The 19,025-nt window shown below is 48.2% G+C and overlaps 1 protein-coding gene across 2 annotated transcripts in view; it reads left to right on the plus strand.

The window, feature by feature from the left end:
- The window catches only part of CARD11 (caspase recruitment domain family member 11), a 111,648-nt gene that overhangs the window by 64,777 nt on the left and 27,846 nt on the right, over nt 1-19,025 (plus strand). For both annotated transcript variants that reach the window (XM_077758770.1, XM_077758771.1), the window contains exons 2-3: nt 7,383-7,516; nt 17,825-18,037. In XM_077758770.1, coding sequence (XP_077614896.1) covers nt 7,510-7,516; nt 17,825-18,037 — 220 coding nt within the window. In that variant the 5' untranslated portion in view covers nt 7,383-7,509. The remainder of the gene's footprint in view (nt 1-7,382; nt 7,517-17,824; nt 18,038-19,025) is intronic.

Consider the following 19,025-nt stretch of genomic DNA (forward strand, 5'->3'; position numbering starts at 1 on the left):
TGCATGGCACTCTACCATTCTAACCTGGGGCTTCTGGGACCAGCCAAGCGAGACGAGGAGGAGGAACAGGGGAAGATTGAAGGTCCAGATGTGTCTCCCATGGAACCTTCCAGTCTCGTGCCCAGCTGCTCTCCGAGTGGGGCTCTCACTTGATGGCGCCGGTGACCTTTCCTATGAAATGCAAGGCTCCAAGCTTTCTGCCCAGAAGATTCTTACCCCCTTCCCCACTTACAGGCCAGCCCCCGGAGCAGGATTCTGCATAGGGCCGTGTCTGTCCGGCTTCTTCCCTCCCAGACTGCCTCCCCAACTCCCCAGATCAACGAGGAGCTCGTGCTCTCCCGCCACCTCTCCTGGGCTGGAATTACACCTCCCCATGACACATGCACTGAAATGCATGCTCCGCATCCTTCTTTGGGGACACTTGTGCATGGCAGGAACCCCACGCGTCTGGGCAGGACTCGCGGGAGGACCCCTGTCGGTTCGCGCTCTGGGCAGATGTGCGGAGAGTTCCCCATGGGCCGGCCGCGTGCTGGAGGCTCACAGACAAGCACCACGCAGCCTCCTCCAGGGATCATCGCGGGTGTGCAAAGGAGTGAGAGCAAACCCAGGTGGAAAGCACCAGAACACTGGTCCCTTCTGTGACCCACATCCCGCTGGGAGGGACCTAGGAGGGCTACGCCTGGGCTCAGCGTAGCGCCTGCCGCCACCAGGTGCTTCTAACTGAACACAGTTCTGTGACAATGGAATGTCCTTACCATAGTACCTTAGATCACTAGAGTGTGTCCTGCAGCAACCGTTCATTGGACGCCCACAACATGTTAACACAACAGCAGACCCAGCCGTGACCTGAGGCCTCAGGGGACCATGGACCCTGCAAACTTCTCCCAACCTGAATAATCCGATGAAGAATCTACCAATGGAAAGGACATCCACTGGGTCTCCGCACCAAGCAGAGGGCCTGTCTTTGAAAGCCCAGAAGGCTGCTGAGCTGGAATCAGCTGAGGTCTCAGTGACCTAATGGTCCCTGTGGCAAAGGCGCTTTGCTGACCAGGTTTCTGAGGCAAGAGTGGGAGAGAACGGTATTTCATTATCACCAAGGCCAAGGCTTCGCCCCTGGCCAGCCCCACAGGAGGCTGCACTTGGGTTTGGCCGAGCCGTCCCGCCGTGGCTCCTGAAGACCACGGGGGCCGGCAGTCTGCCGCGTGCATGGCCAGAATCCGGAGGGAACAGATGCTCGTGGCAGAGCGAGTGTGGTACATGGATATGCGTTTCAGAACAATCCAAATCTGTCGTTCCTCGTTGGCTGCTTTCAAAAGCTACCCTGTGGCCGTGTCAGGAGAGTGGGAGCTGGAGGGGAAGCAGCAGCCTTTGGTAACGTGGGAGGCATGTGTCCTTCCACAGATCTTGACCTCGGTGGAGGTCAGAAGCCACTGTAGAAGCTGGGACAGGTGACAAGCCTGGGGACAGGGGAGGGAGCAAGGCCTGCTGTGGCTTCAGTCTCTGTGTTCAGTAACTGTGCTGTGCTCCCCACCGCATCCCCCCCGAGCCCTGACTTCTATTGATGCTCATACCCCCTTCCTGATAGATGTCAGGTCGAGACATTTTTATTCCACAGAAGAAACCATTGGCCCTTTGCCCGCATCACCTGAAAGTAGATGGATGGACGGACGGATGGATGGACAGACAGGTGCAGCACCTTAAGGAGCTCCGGGTGTGATTACAGGGGGCCTAGTCCCGGAGCAGGTGGACGGGGGAGGGTGGCGGGGCTCCGAGTTGTCTGGCAGGCAGTGCCTGGGGTGACGGCCAAGCTGTCCCGCGGGCCAGGACAAGGGCGAGCTTCTGGGGAATAACGAGGGCTGGCTGAGAGGAGATATTCCAGTGGATGTGACAGCGGCCAGACATGCGACTGGAGACTGAAAAGGGAGGGGCCCCGCCCAGGATCTGAGGCAGGACCTTGGCTGGCGGGCAGGTGAGATGAATCTCACTGTGCGCTGTGAGCCAGATGCGTCCTCTGTCAGCGTTCCCTGGGCTGCGCTGTGTCTCCTTGTGTTCTGCTGACCCCTCAGAGGCCCCCAGGTTCCTTTCTCCGCGGCAGTCTGTGCACAGGCTGTACACGTCGGTCCTTACTGATTTGCTTACTCTGGTTTTGTATCCAGAGAAAAAGGAACCAGAGGAAATAGCCAGAAAAGACAGTTGCTCAGAGAGTGGGGCTCAGAAGGCAATGGCTGGGGTCAGTATGACTTTCTTAGAAGGCTTGTCTTTCCTTTGTTTAAAACAAAGTCAGAGTTTTGAGTGAAAGGGATACTAGGGATTTCATTCTTCTCATGAACCAAGAACTCAAACGTTAACTTGGACCCCAAAATGCTAGGAATCCATACTTAGGGTGTGGCCTTTGTCCTCATGCTCCCGAGATTGCTGCTCTGAATCAGAGCATTGCATCCACATTCCAGGTAGAAAGACAGAGACAAATAAAAGGCTCTTCTCCCCCTATTTCTGCCACCCACCCCTCAAAGAGCCCTTCTAAATGTCTCCAGAAACTTCCACGTACATCTCATTGGCCAGAATCCTGTCACACGGGCATCTCTACTTACCAGAGGAGCTGCACGCACAGGTTTTCGATGGGCTCAGGAATGCTCCACCCAGAACGGGGGCTCTGTTAATAGGTAGGTGAGAATGGCTGCTAGGTTGGCGGCTGGCGGTGACTGCCACGCCCCTGCCCGTTTAGAACAATAATCGCCGCTTTCAAAACGCGTATCAAAGAAGCTGTACTGAGCCTGTACCCATGCTAATTGACGGGAAATACTGTCATCTCAGTGAATGAGCTGAGGACACAGGTTGCAAAGTCAACTGGGACGCGAGGGAAGCATCCTGCAGGGGGCAGGTTTTCTAGCTGTTTCTCTACGTGTCCTTTTTATAGGAATGGGGACTTTGGAGGGGTGGGTGTGGATGAGGCCCACAGGAGGGGACGGTTCTGGTCCCTTTCCATACAGCTTCGTGTCCAGGGCCATGAACACATAGGCGGCTGGACCAGTGTCTCTTCCATCCTTCCTCACAGGCAGCAGATCATCCTTTTAAATATGATTTTCCTTTTTTTTTTTTTTTTTGGCCAGAAGTCCTTTCAATTAAGTGGAGATTTCTTTGGAATAATTAAACCCTCCATCTCATGCCTCTCGCTCTGGTCATCCAGGCAAATCCATTAACCGGAGATGCATTTATCTGACTGCCTGCTGACCCCCTTTCTGCTTCCAGAGCTTTTGCCCCAGGGCAGCTTTTGGAGAGAGGAAGGGTCTGTCCCACAAAGACAGCTCTTTTCCACAGCGCTGGGCCCTCCCTCGATTTGATCTAATAAGAGCCTCGTTGTTTATTTGATCGGGATTTGATGTTTATTTACTTATTCACCCAACTGATACATTTTGGAGCAGCTACTCCAAGTAAGACCCCAGACTCAGTCCCATGGGAGATGGGACAGACGTGAGGCAGGGAACAGAACCTCCCTGACTCTCTCTCCTATAAAACGGGCCAGTGGTATGTGCCCTACAGGGTTGTCGTGTTAAATGAGATGACCCACACGGACCAGGCAGCTGTGTCAGCCGAAAGCTGCTACCCTGTCCATTTTCACAGCCAGCTACAGCAGGATCCTCCAGCAAAATGAGGGCCTGAAGCAATAAAGAGAAAGATCTGGAGCCCAGGAAGCAAGGAACTTAACTGGTTAGATTCAGTGCTTCATAAATGTTAGTCGTGATGATTGCTAGTTTAATTAAGATCGGGGGACTTGGAGTCCAGGAGGGCTGACTTGGAAACGTGGCTGTGGGGTCTCACCCCATTATTTAACTCTCCGATCCCACCCCCAACCCCCGTCACAAAGTGGGAATATTAAAACCTGCCTTATGGAGCTCCTGTGAAGTGAGATGACATCTGTGAAGTGCCCAGCACACAGTCAGCACCGCTGGTGTATGAAGAAGTGGGCTGTCTGGTGAAGCCTACGAGAGATAGAATAAGTGTAGAGACAATGGAGGTAACTCTTTGTTTCTTTCTTATTTCCAATAGGTTTGCATTGCTGTTTACCAACATATCCATTTTAAGGCATTATTTATTGACATACTCTTAGGTAAATGAGTGTTTAGCCCTCTTTTCTGAGTACCCTACTCCTTGCATCTCCCCTTCCTCCATTCTGTCAGTGCGTTTAGATCATAGTTTTATGTGTCACATTATAGTCTCTACATAAATATTGTTTATGTTGAGGCAAGTTGTATGCTGTGACTGTTTCTTATCTTGTTGTTTTTGTCCTGGAGTTAATATTGCCTTTTTTTTCATTTGTTGAGTTTTTTTTAATATGCCTATCCTTCATTATTTTTCCATCTCACCTGGGTCATTTGCCTAACAACATCATTTCCCAAATTATGAAATATATCAGATGACCATTCCATTTCTCCCCCGGCCACCTCCCTCTAGTGGCCCCTCCGTGATCTTGCCATAAGCTTGGCCACCTGCATCTTGCCACATCTCTCTCATCCTGGAACTTTCCATGCTGCTTTGCCCAGTTAGATTTTCTGTTTCCTGAGCTCCATACCTTCCTCTTTATTGTTCTCTTCCTTCATTTTTCCAGAATATATCCTCTAGTAGCTTCTTAAGAAGGGGTACATGGAAGATAAATGTTTAGAGTCTTTGCCTTTCTGAAAATAATATCATTCTATTTTCATGCCTAATAGTTTGGGGGCAGTGTAATAGAATTCTAAGTTACAAAGTATTTTCCATCACAAATGTGAAGCCATTGCCTCATTGTTTCCCATCTTCCAGTATTGCTATTGAAAGGTCTGATACCAAACTTACTTCTAGTCTTTTGTATCTGACCTGATGTTTCTGAAAGCTTTTAGGGTTTTCTCTTATTTTCCGATGACCTGAAATTTCACAACAATGTTCTGAGAAGGTTCTTTCTCCTCTAATTAATTGTACTGAGGGCCCAAAGGGCAATTTAAATCTGAAGACTCTTGTTCTTAAATCTCCAGATTCTTAAATCTGGAGAATCCCTAATAACTATTTCTCTGATAATTTCATCCCTTTACATTACGACCCCAAAAACTAGATAAGAAGGAAACATAACCTTTACACTCTCTTTGCAGGATTTCCAGTTAATTGGCTGCTAAACCTAAATTAACCTCATTTTTCCTGCCCTTTCTTATCTTTCTTCTCTGTATTAATTTTCTGGGAGATTTCCTCAACTTTGTATTCCAGACTTTCTATTGGTAAATTTCTGGCACTTTATTTTAATTGCTAAGAACTCTTCCTTGTGTTCTTTTCATAGCATCCTAGTCTTGTTTCGAGGCTACAATATCTTATTTCATCTCAATGGATTTGAATTATCAGGATGTGGGTGGGTTTTTTTTTTTAAGTTTTCTTTTATTCTGTGCATTGTCTGTTTCCTGCAAGTTCTTTGTATCAACTTGTCTCTTGATCTCTTCCTTTCACATGAAGACTTTCCTCAAACACCAAGTGATCCTTGGCTCTCTGTTTATTCTTAAGTAGGAGGCAACCAAGCTTGTCAATTAAACAGCTTCGCTGTAGGGAGAATGGGCTTTGACGTTGTTTGAATAACAGCCAATAACCCACCAAAAAATTCCTTTCTTGAGAAGCAATAGTTGTTCTTTTTTAACACTGAGCCAATAGCTGCAATCTTTTTTTACGCAGTTTTACTTACGTCTGAAGTTTGCGTGTAAAAGTGATATTTCAGGGAGCTTGTGCTCATACACTTTCTGCTTATAGTCTTTCTCAGAGTTAACTTTTTATTTTTTTAAAAGCAATTCTAGGCGCCGTATGGTAATAAGAATAAGTCAGAGAAACTCGAGTCCAAACCCTGACTTCCAGGCTAATGGTATGACTCTGCACCTCTCCCGGGTCTGGTTTTCTTGGCTATAAAATGGAGGGGATGGTAGCAATAATAACGTGCCACCCATCTCAGAGAGTTTGAGGTTTATCAGTTGTGCGTAGCAAGTGCCTGGCACAGGGTAAGTCGTCTGTAAGCATCAGGGATGGTGTTTCCGCCGGTGCACTGTTAGACCAATAAGGTACTCCCTCAAGAGACATATCCTATAAATTCTCCCTACCTTACGACCAGGTTCCTGAGGGTGTAATCAAAATTCTGACAGCAGAAACGGAAAGTTTAGCCTCAGTGCTGGTTGGCTCGTGTCTCAGTTTTTCCAGCCTACGTTGACATGTTAGGTAGTTGACAACCCCGTGCAAATCTCATTTCCCTTTCTTGCACTTAAAATCCTTCTTACAGTTAATGTTGTAGGAAGCCTTTTCTTCCAATTATAAAAGAAATGCGTGTTCTCTTGCTTTTCATTGCCAGTGCGGAGAAGAATTTCCTTTTGCCTCTGCGCATTGGCCTGGGGGGCCACCCGCTGATCTCTGCTGGAGCGCTGGGGCCTGAAGGTCACCTGCCGCCCCGGCCTTTGCCCTGCAGTGCCGGCCAGCAGTGCGGCCGTTTCCCAGCCCAGCCGCAGAGCAGGGAGGCCACGAGGAGATGAAGGAGATGGTGTCCTCCAGAGAAGCAAGTGACTGCCACCTCCCCAGGGCTGAGGGCCTGTGATGGCTCACTCCGATCGAAGCTGACAGCCGACAAGAACAGCTTCTATCAGCCCTGGGAGATCTGGTGTCACCTGTGATTAATTCTCAAAGCCGAAACAAAGCAAGTTCCTGATTAAACAGTGATGTCCCAGGGTCCCTGTCACTGCTGACTAAGAGCGGTCAGTCCAGGAGCAGCTGCCTGAGGCCCCGACCGCAGGGATTCCGACAGCTGTGGGGCCACATGTCAGGTCCCCCTTCTCAGGAGTCGTGCCTCCCCTCGCCGCCTCCCCGACCTTCCCCCCTGGGGCTCCTGGATGGCTGTGCCCGGCACATAGGACAGCCTTGTCACTCCCCATAAGGAACACCACCTAGGGGAAATCACAGCATGCCGAGCCCCTGCCCAGACCCATGAGTGTGCAGGGGGCTGAAGGCATAATTCATGGTGAAGGGAGCTCCTGTGGGCTCAGGAATGCAGTTTGCCGCTCTTGACTTAACGAAGTGGTAGCTGATTAGAGTGTCTCGACTCTGCAAGCATTACTATCAATGACTTTCAAAGACCTTCTGCCCCGGCCAGGACTAACCCCGTGGCCACCGCCCACCCCTCTGCCGGGTGTGGCCAGTGGCCTTCCAGGCTGGCCATGGCCCGGAACTCTCCCCAGCAGCTCCTGGCCGTGGTCCCCTGTGTCACTGTCACATGGAGAGATGTCACCTGGGATTTTCTAACCTTTTCTTCCAAGGTGGCGCATCTCGGATTCTTGAATGGTTCTCTGTGTCCAACCTCGGCCTCATGCCACATCAGATTGTCTTTCCTTTTATAGGTTCCGGCCATCACTGCTCTAGACCCAGAGGAAGACTGGCTCAGGGAAGGACGGGCGCCAGCCCGGAGGAGTGGAAGTTGGACCTCCGTAACGGGACAGCAGCTGCTGTCTACTGAGCACCGACCACATGCCAGGTACTTCGCTTGAGTTACCGCCGGTGTATAAAATGTAAAGCGAGGCTTAGCTGACACTTGACAGGAGTGCGGTGGGGGGAGGTTCTAGGCAGAGTGGGGTGCAGTGAGCCAGTTTGCTGAAGACCCAGGCAGAGACTGGCCAGCCTGAGACGCAGTCAAGATAAGACCCCGGGAGCCAGCAGGAGGCAAACCGGGCAGGACCTTGGGGCCAAGATCAAGATTTGTAACTTCATCGAAACAGCCATAGGGGGCCTCGCGGGAAGTGTTTCGAGTGAATGAGGCAGGCAGGTGAGGCCCACAGCTGCCACGGACTTGGTCCACAGGCAGGTCATCTCTCTGTCCTGTGAAAAAGCGAGCAGAGGGGCCCTTCCTGCAGTACCTGGCCTGGGAACCGTGACCTTGCTTTTCCCACTATTTCTACAAAGACCCGTGTGATCTAGGGTCTGACTAACAGAGGCTAGCCCCTGCTGAGGGTTGGCCTGCTGAGGGCTGGGGCAGGGGTGACGCTGGTGCTGGCCGGGACTGATGGGGGCAGCACAACGGTGTGTTGGGGCACCGCATCTGAGGGCGCATTTCTGGGAAAATGGTTTTTGAGGAAACTGCCTGGAGCTGGACACCAGGTGAAGACCAGGCTGGATCAGGCCGACTGACAGCAAAGCACGGGAAGGAAATACATCGGAAATGGTGCCCACGATGGTTTTCTCTTTGATGCTAACTACACTAGCCATGGTTTTGCCCATAAAATACTTCGTGTGTGTGTGCACACGCGAGAGAGAGACAATGATGAAATGGACACCGTGTCCCTAGCTAAGCTGCACCCCAGTTCCCAGCATCACTAGCATCCCCTGGGCGTCCCTGGGTGTCACAGCTGCTGTGCTGACCTCCCCGGGGGGGCTGCCACTCTGGTTTTGATCCGTTCCTGGCTCCTCGGTGTGGTTGTGCTGTATGAGGTCTAGTCGTGTGTGTGTTAGAGACGTAGGCGGACAGTGTTGCGTCAGGTGCGCTCTGTGACTTGCTGCTGTGCTCTGCGGCTCAGCCCGAGGTTCATCCACATGGGTGGGGATGGCCGTACCCTCCTCTACTCTCCACCCCCCCCCCCATCACGCGTGGCTATGTCGCTCAGCCCCTCTCCTGCATCAGGACATCGGTGTTCTTCCTGGGGTCTGGATGCACAATGTGGACCAGCCTCTCACAAGCCTGCTGACAGGCTGGTTTCTCCAGGGATCGATCCAGGGAGGGAAGCCTGGGCACGTGGCACGTGCGTCCAGCCTCCTACTAGGTCAGGCCCACCTGTTTTCCAGTCCCAGGGTTTATTTCAGCCACTGCAGGACACCAGGAGGCGAGTCACCGCTCACCTTGGCCTTTAGCCCTTGGGTGGGAACAGGTGGGCCAGGCCATGGTTCCTAATTTGGGGGATACCATTCAGTCCAGACCACTTGTCTACAGACCGGGGATGATCCCCTCCCCCTCTGGGTTGCCATGACAATGGAAGGAGGTGACAGGTACGGCACCTGGCACACAGGAGCAGCCCAGGATGGGGGCCCCTTATGTCCGACCAGCAGGGTCACCCCCACCTCCTCCGCAGCCCTGCTTGCGCCCCTGCAGCTGTCTGTGCAGGTGGCTGGTGCTCACCCCGCTCAGCTGCTAGGAAGGGGATCACAGTGTCGGGAGAGCAGGCCCCATGGCTCAGGACACTCACAAAGTAGGCATTCTCACGAGTTACACTCGAGTGTGTTTGCAAAGGCACCGAGGTGTTCAGGGTGTCAGCGATGGGGCAGATTTACACTAGGTCAAGGCTGTCATTTCCTCCCCTTTACATTTGGGGGTAAGGGCTTTGCTCTAGTCACTTCCTACTTCCTTTTTATTTTCCTCCTTCCCAGCAGCACCCACGGACAGAACTGCTTCGGTGGCTGCATGCCCCCTCCCCCCCACCCCGTGCCCAGAGGACGGGTTTCTCTTGCACGAGGCCTGCTGCTCGCAAGCTTCACAAGTGCCCACACAACTTCCTTTGCCCAGGACGGGCAGCCAGAAACGCTTCCCAGCTCCATCCAGACCTGCCTATCTCCCTGCCCTGTGCTGCCGTTTAACTCACTTCTAGGTGCCTGCCTTTGATTCTCTTAACAAGCATAAGCCCGTGGGTCACCGTGCTCAGTTCGTCCTCATATTGAGTGGATCCATTCACCAGTCAGGAGGCTTCGGGCTGTATTAATAGTTGATTCACTGTAAAATGGCTCAGGGCAAAGGGTATTGTTTGTATTGCATAGGAGTCAGTGGTGGGAGGGGTCTGGTGGTGGATTCAGTGCCCAGGAGGTGACATCAAGGACCCAGGTTCCTTCCGTCTCTCTGCTCTGCCATGCTGAGCCCATTGGCTTTTGTTCTCAGGTGTGTCCTCAGCTCACAGGAGGGCTGCGCGCCCCCCCACCCCCACCCCGGCATCACACACACCTTCGCCTGCGAACATCCACAAGCTGGGTGACCATTCCTTCCTTGGTCCCTGTCAGAGGTCCAGGAAAAGCACCAGGACTGCCCCCAGCACACGTCCCCCCAGCTCATGTGTGTGGCATAAGGCCCTTCGCGTGCTTCTTCTTAAACCCCTGGTACAGACCAAATGGTCTGCTCCCTGCAGCTCGGAAGATGCCCGGCCTCCCTGAAGCACGAGGCAGCTGCCACCTGAAAAAACCTGAGGATTCTCGAAGTGAGAGGAGTTGGGGGAAGGGGGGAAGGGGCATGGATACACAGCAATGTCTGCCACGTGCTCACTAAACGTGTTGAATCGCCTACTCAGGATGTTGAGACTAAAAGTAGGCTAGGTCAGGACATTCTTTGCGAATAGAAACACTCGTAGTGACTCTGGGTCAGGGTGGGCGGCTGCGGTGGGCCTGGTCATGTGGCACTAAACCCCAAACTCACCACGTGGCCCCACTGGCCGTGCTCTATCAGCACAAGGGCGCGTACACATTGCAACTTACGTCTGTGAGTCAGGGCTGTTGTCTGCAGAAAGCTCCCTGCATGGGAGGGAGATTGGGTCTTCACTTTTTTTAGTTTGTTTATTTTGAGAGAGAGAAAGAGCATGAGCGGGGGAGGGACAGAGAGAGGGAGAGAGAATCTGGAGCAGCTCCTCACTGTCAGCACAGAGCCCGACACAGGGCTCCAACTGGTAAACCGTGAGATCACAACCTGAGCCATAGTCAGACGCTCAACCGACTGAGCCATCCAGGCACCCCGTGTCCTCATTTCTCATGACTTTAAAGCACCTGCTGCTCATGACAGCAAGTAGGTACAGCCACTCACGTCATTCGGGCTGTGTGTCGTCAACACCCACTTCCAGCAGTTCCGATTAATGAGTAGGCTCTCGAGGCTCTTGGGGAGGCCAAGGCTGATGGGGCCAGAAATGGAGAGAGACCACTCCTGCTGCTTCTCCTGGGTCTGTGTGGCCTCTCCCTGTGGCCTCGCTCAGCAGACCGGACCCTCTGCCTTCCCCTGCCTGTGCCTTGGCTGCACGGTGAGCCAGCTCTGCTCCCCCCACTGCCACCTTCTGACCCCCGCACCGTCTACTTGGCCTCACATGAAACCCCCAGCCTGGGCACCGGTCCTCTGTGAGGCCGGTCAGGCCACTAGCCAGAGGGTTTACTTGGTGCAAACAAGCGATCGGCGCTGTGGTCCCCAAGATGCGAGCGGGGAGCAGATGGGGGATATTGGCATATCTGCAGGGCCCCGTGTGGCTTTCGTCTTTGTTAATTATCCTTTTTCTCCCAGACCCTGCAAGTAATGCAGTGACACACGCTTTGTCATAAATACCACAACGGGGTAATGTCGGAGCCCTCCAGGAGCCCTAATCTCTGAACTTAGTCCTGTTCCTAGACGGAGCCGGTGTAATCTGATTCTCGGGAACATTTCTCTTCCTTCTGGTCTGCCTTCCCTCTCAACCACACGCTTGCACGCCCACAGCCCTGCCTCGTGGTGCCTTCTGTAATTGGTTTCATGTGTTCCCTGCTGTGATGTCCCCTTCCTGACACCAAACGTCAGAATTTCCTGACACCAAGTATGTTTCGCTCTCCACACACCACCCGGGTCTCCGACTCGGCATATCCAAGCACTCGACTCAGTCCCAGCACCCACTCTTCAGAGTCAGCAAAGGCCCCCAGGTGCCCACCCTCACTTCAGCCGCCGTTCAGACTGTCCCTGAGCGGCAGCTGCAAATCTGGGGTTCCCACAGCCCCTCATCGGGGTCAGCACTTTGCTGAAGTGACTCCCACACTCCAGGAAGACACTGTACCGATTATTACCGTTTACAGGGTACAAAAAAAACAGCCAGAGGAGGAGAGAGAGGGCGGAGTCCAGAAGGGTCCCGAGTGTGGGAGCCTCTGTCCCCACGGGGTTGAGGGGTGCCACCCTCCCAGATGGCGTGTTTATTAACTGGCCCAGAAGCTCCTTGAACCTCACTGCTGAAAGATTTTTATCTAGGCTTCATTAACGTAGCCACGATTGATTAAATCATTCACTCCTGATGACTGAACTCATTTTCCAGCCTCTTTCCCCTCCCTGGAGGTCGGGATGTGAGGCTGAAAGTCACAACCCTCTAACGACATGGTTTGCCTGGCATTTGGTGCCCTTTAGCAAAGAGTCACCTCATTACCATCAGAGGACACTTCATCATTCAGAGGATTCCAAGAGTCCTCTGAGCCTGTGGCACAAACCAGGACCAAGACCAATTTTTTTATTATTATTATACCACATGTATGTATTCTGAAACCTGCCTTTTTTTTTTTTTTTTTTTAGTTTTATTTATTTACTTTGAGAAGGGGGGTGGGAACAGAAAGGGAGAGAGAGAATCCCAAGCAGGCTCCACACTGTCAGCACGGGGCTCGAACCCACGAACTGCAAGATTGGGATCTAAACCAAAACCAAGTGTCAGATGCTTAACCAACTGAGCCACCCAGGTACCCCTTGAAACCTGCCTTTTTAAAACCCAGTGTCTTAGGATGTTTTTATGTCACCACATCCCTTTAAGATGTTACTGCACTGGGGCGCCTGGGGTGCTCAGTCGGTTAAGCGTCCAACTCCAGCTCAGGTCTTGCGGTTCGTGAGTTCGAGCCCCGCGTCCTACTCTGTGCTAACAGCTTGGAGCCTGGAGCCTGCTTCAGATTCTGCGTCTCCCCTCTCTCTGCCCCTGCCCTGATCATTCTCTGTCTTATTCTCTCTCAAAAATAAACATTAGGAAAAAAAGGTTTTTGAAAAGGTGTTACTCTGTAGTACAAAAGGACTGTGCACTATCTACCGATGTCTCGGGTACTTCCGTCGTTTCCCACTACAAACAGGACCAGGTGTCCACGTAAAACATTGGGGAAAATTAAACATTTATCAGAAGAGAAATGGGTAAATAAATAATAGTAGATTCTGGCAATGAATAATACATAAAACAGCAACAACGAACAATTAACTGAAGAGTCACAGGCTTTCAGCCCCTACTTTTAATAATGGATGGAACCGTTTGCTAGAAGACCAACAAGGAAACAGAGGACTCGAACAACCCGATGCACAAACTCGATGTAACCAACACCCAGGGTGCATCCCACCCGGTGGCCACAGAACACGTGCCTGAACGTTGTCCAAGATCATACACTGGTCCACAAAGCAAGCGTCAGCAAGCTTAAGAGGATTGAAATGATACAGAGTACATTTTCCAGCCACAGTGCCGTGAAATTGGAAATAAATAACGAAGAGATTTGGGGACTTCACAAATATGGGGGGGGAATAAACAGCACACTCTTAAATAACTAGTGGGTCAAAGAAGGAATCAGAAAAGAAATCAGACAACTTACTTGGAGGTGGAAAATAAAAACGCACTGTACCAAAGCATAAGGGATGCTGCTGAGGCAGCAATTTTGGAGGGAAATTCATAGCCCCAGTGTTTTTACTTGAAAAGATGTCAGTAACCTAGCTTTGAACCTTCTGAAACTAGAAAAAGGAGAGCAAACTGAACCCCAAGTAAGCAGGAGGAAGGAAATAATAAAGATTAGTACAGAAGTAAATGACTTAGAGAATAGGAAAGCGGTAGAGAGAAGGCAGTGAAACCAAAAATTGGTTCTTTGTTGTTGTTTATTTTTTTTATTTGAGAATATCTGATACACAATGTGACTTTAGTTTCCAGTAAAAAGGTGGTTCTTTGAGATAACAACAAAATTGACAAACTTTAGCTAGACTGACCAAGGAAAAAATAGAGCTTTCCCCTTTCTCTCCCCTTTCCCTCTCTAGCTCTCTCTCTCTCTCCTTTCCCCTCCCTCCATCCCCCTTCACCTTCCCTCCCTCTTCCCTTTTATCCTGACTCCCCACCACCCTGCTCCTCACTCCCTCCTCCTCCCCCTTCTTCTTCTCTCTCCCTCCCTCTCTCTCTCTCTCTCATGACTAGGGACTGATAAAAAAGAAGACATGGGTTCAGAGTACGATGGCAGGGACAGTGAGAAGTTAAAATAGGTACTTATTTTGTTCCCTCTACGTCAGTTAAAACATCCCCTATTAGTTTCAAGGGCACCTAGATCTAGAAGCACATGATTCTGATTAGTAGAATCAGAAATAAAAAACATTACCACCAAACTTACATAAATAAAAGTACTATAAGGGAATAATATGGACAATTGTCTGCAATAAATTAAACATCAGATGAAATGGACAAACATCTCCAAAGACACAAACTACTGAAAATGACTCAAGGAAAACAGGAAATCTAAGCAGACCCATAATAAGTGAAGAATTAGTAACCAAAAACCCGCCTACAAATAAAATCCTAGACCCAGATGTCCTCCCTGGTGAATTCTACCAAACAAAAGAGAAAACACTTCACACAGATTTTTCCAAAGAACCGAAAATGAGGGAACATTCCCCAACTATTCTATGAGGCCAACATTACCCCAATATCAAAACCATCACAAGTAACAAAAAAAGGTTACTGATTAATATTTCTCATGAACATAGATGTAAAAATCCTTAAAAATATGCTTCAAAAAATTGAATCCAACAGCATATAAAAATAATTACACACCATGACTAAGTGGGATTTATATCAAGAATGCAAGGTTTCTCTAGTACCTGAAAATCAATTAATGTAATACACCATATTAACAGAATCAAAACTAAAAGCCACATGGCAATCCTAATGGATGCAGGAAAAGCACTGGATAAAGTCAAATAGCCTTTCATGACAAAAGAACTCAACAAACCAGGAATGTAAGGGATCTTTCCCGCCCTGATAAAGAGTATCTAAACCACACACACACACACACACACACACACACACACACCCCTAACCAAATAGCATTATACTTAATGATGTAAGAATTGATGCTTTTCCCCTAAGATCTAGAACAAGACAAGTTTGTCTATTCTTGCCACTTCTATTTAACATCGTACTGGAAGTTCGATTTAGGGCAGTTAGACAAGGAAAAGAAATAAAAGGCATCCAGATTGAAAAGACAGAAAACTATCTCTAACTGCAGATGACATTATCTCATATAGAGAAAACCATAGAGAATCCACTAACAAACTATTAGAACTAAGAAATTATTTTGGTTATTATTTGCAGAGTAAGAGATCAATATAGAAAAATCAATTGTATATCTATATGCTAACAGTGAACATCCCACAAATGAAATGAAGAAAACAGTTCATCAAAAACAGTTATGAGGTCATCAAAAAGAATAAAATATTTCAGAATACATTTTGCAAAAGATGTGCAAGACTTGTTCACTGAAAACTACAAAACATTGCTGGAAGAAATGAAAGAAGTGAATAAATGAAAAAACACCACATATTCTCAGATCATAAGACAATATGGTTAGATAATAATACTCTCCAAGCTTATCTACGTATTCAATAGATTCAGTATCAAAATTCTAGCTACTTTTTTTTTTGCAGGTATTGACAGATTGATCCTTAAATTCATATGGGATTGCAAGGGGCTGTGAATAACCAAAACAATGTTAAAAAGAAGGAGCGAGGTCAGAGCACTCATACTTCCCAATTTCAAAACTCACTACACATCCACAGTAACAAAGATAGTGTGGTGCTGGCGTAAATAGACATATAGGCCAATATAATAGAACTGAGAGTCCAGAAATAAACACAAGAAGTTGATTTTTGACAATGGTGCCAAGGCCATTCAATGGGGAAAGAATAGTCTTTTCAATAAATTATGCTGAGACAACTAAGTATCCACTTATAAAAGAACACAGTTGAGGGGCACCTGGGTGGCTCAGTCGGTTAAGTGTCCAACTTCAGGTCAGGTCATGATCTCATGGTTCGTTAGTTCAAGCCCTGCATCAGGCTCTGCGCTGACCATGCAGAGCTTGCTTGGGATTCTCTGTCTCCCTCTCTCTCTGCCCCTCCCTGACTCATGCTTTCCCTCTCTCTCAAAATAAATAAATAAAGTTAAAAAAAACACACACACACACAGTTGAACTTTTACCTCACTCCATACACAGATATTAATTCAAAATGCATCATGGGCCTAAATGTAAGAGCTAAAAAGATAAAACTCTTAGAAAAAACTAGAAGCAACTCTTCCTAGCCTTGAGGTAGGCACTGGTCTTTTAGATACACACCAAATAACCTGGACTACATCAAAACTAAAAACTCTTGTGCTGCAAATAAACCCTTCAAGAAAGTCAAAATATAACCAACAGAATGGGAAGAAATACTTACAAATCATATATCTGATGAGGGACTTAATGCAGATCACTTAAGAATTCCTACCACTTAATAATAAAGACAAACAACCCAATTTAAAAATGGACAAAAGTTCTGAAGACACAAATGGCCAAGATGCAAATGCTCAATGTCATCAGTCCTTAGAGAAATGCAAATCAAAACCACCCTGAACTACCACTTCCTACCCACGTGGATGGCTGGAGGAAAAAGACAGACAACCACAAGTGTTGGTAAGGATGTGGGTGACAGAACCTCATACATGGGCCACTAGCAGGAATGTAACTGGTGCGGGTGCCCTGGCAGTTCCTTGGAACATGAATCTTGGGCTTTCCTTGTGGCTCAGTGATCCCACAGCTCTGTATCTGCCCGTGGTATGTAAAAACACAGGTCTACACAAAACCCCATACATGGACCTTCATAACATAATTTATAATAGCCAATAAAGAGAAGCCACCCAAACATTCACCAGTGAATGGGTAAACAAGATGTGATGTGGCCACGCAGTGAAAAATGACTCATCAGTAAGAAGAAATGAAGTATGAAATATGCTACAGCGTGGATGAACCATAAAAACGTTCTGCTCAGGGCACCTGGGTGGCTCAGTCGGTTAGACGTCTGACTTTGGCTCAGTTCATGATCTCACGGTCCACAAGTTCGAGCCCTGCATTTGGCTCTGTGCTGACGGCTCAGAGCCTGAGCCTGCTTTGGATTCTGTGTCTCCCTCTCTCTCTCTCTGCCCCTCCCCTGCTCATGCTACGTCTCTCTCTCTCTCTCTCTCTCAAATAAACATTAAAAAATTTTTTAAAAACGTTCTGCTCAGTGAAAGAAGCCAGTCACAGAAGACCACCTGCTGTGTGATTCCACTCTTGTGAAATGTCCAGAATAGGTAAATCTGTAGAGACCGAAAGTAGATTAGTGGGTGCCTCCTGCTGGACTGGCAGGAGCTGGAGGGAAAGGGGGAGGTCACAGCTAATGGGAAGATGGAGTATCTGCCAGGGCCGATGATGAAAATATTCTAAAATTCACTGGAATGGTTGCAGAACTCTGTGAATACACTAAAATCTCCTGAATTACACACCTTAGATTTTAAAAGGTGAATTGTACGGCACATGAATCATATCTCAAACTGTTTCTTTTTTACAAAATAAATGAATTAGATCTGTATGTATTAAGGTAGATAAATCTCAAAAGAGGCAGAGAGAAAAAAGCAAGTTCAAGAAGGAAACATACAACATGATGTCTTTTATGTGAAATTGTAAAACAAAAGGCAACAGTATATATTGTTTGGGAGAAGATAAATTCTTAGATATAAACTCTTGGATGGAAAGGATATACTCCAGCTGCAAAATTTTCCCCCTCTCTCCATAAATAATTTTTAAAAAATATTATGGCTTATTTGTCCATTGTTTATGTGTAGTCTATAAAGAAAAATATGTCGATGTTCATATTCTTTCCGTTCTTAAATAAGAGGTAAAATACCATATGTACTTTCCTCTACTTTTTTTTTTAACTCAACAATGTATTCTAGAGATCACTCTAACAGAATTCATGGAGCTAGTCCAGGGAGGCTCCTTTATTAACCATGTTGGGGTTTATGTCTACAAGGAGGAGGGCCAGAGATGGATGACTACATGGAGACCCTGAAGGATGAGGAGGACGCCCTGTGGGAGAATGTGGAGTGCAACCGGCACATGTTGAGTCGCTACATCAACCCAGCCAAGCTCACCCCCTACCTGCGCCAGTGTAAGGTCATCGATGAGCAAGATGAAGACGAAGTGCTCAGTGCACCCATGCTGCCATCCAAGATCAACAGGGCAGGTAACCTTCGCAAACGCCCAGGGGGAAAGGGTGGGCGACCTCTCATGGCAGCTTCGGGAAACACGCTCTAGTTGGCTGTACCAAAAGGAAATTTCTCCAGGTCACGAATTTTTAAACTGGGGTCCACAGACCTGCCCACCCCATCCCCCCAACCGAACTCTCTACGTGTAGAACTGAGAGGGTCCATGAACTTGGATGCGGGGCGAGGTGGGGGGGGAGAGTTGCATCTTTATCTTACTAGCCTAAACTGAGATTTAGTGTTTCCATCAATTATGAATGTAGGGAGGCGATAAATCACAATAGTGATTAGCAATACAGGCAACACTGTCAACGATAAAAATTAAAATTATCTTCATACCACACTGAAGCTGTTACATATCTTCCAAAATATCATTTACACTCCTCTGGCCCTCAAAATTGTGGTGGTTATTAGATCAGCCAAGAGATGGTGTTAATGCATTAGTAAAGGAGCACTTTTATTACTGAATCACACATCTGATATTTGATAACGGTATCTTATTAGAATTGATTCCCTTTATCATCCAATTCCTTTTTATCTGTTTAAAAATATCGCTCTGAGAAGGGGTCCGCAGGCTTTTCAAGACTGTCTAGGGGTCCATGACACTTTATCACATTCCTCAAAGGTAATAAGTAAGGTTTGCAAAACTTGTTTGGGTTTCATATATACGTGTGTGCATAAATGCCTGTATGCATGAGGATACGACGTAAAATATATTTCTTTCTGTGGCTCACGGTTGAAAAGGTTTGACGCTCACTTCCCCACAGTATGCCTGGTGATAAGTGGCTCATGTGCTGTGACTCTCTTTTGCATACATGACAGATATCACTAATCACAGCTTGCTCTCCTACTGAGCTCTGGTGTCACTTTAGAATCCCTCTCAACACGGTGCTCCAGGCAGCTTCGCCAAACAATCCGTTAACACAAGACGAAACTTATTTATTATGTCTATCCTGGGGAAAAGGTAGA

The sequence above is a fragment of the Crocuta crocuta genome, unplaced genomic scaffold (assembly GCF_008692635.1).
Source record: "Crocuta crocuta isolate KB4526 unplaced genomic scaffold, BGI_CrCroc_1.0 scaffold273, whole genome shotgun sequence".
Lineage (NCBI taxonomy): Eukaryota > Metazoa > Chordata > Mammalia > Carnivora > Hyaenidae > Crocuta > Crocuta crocuta.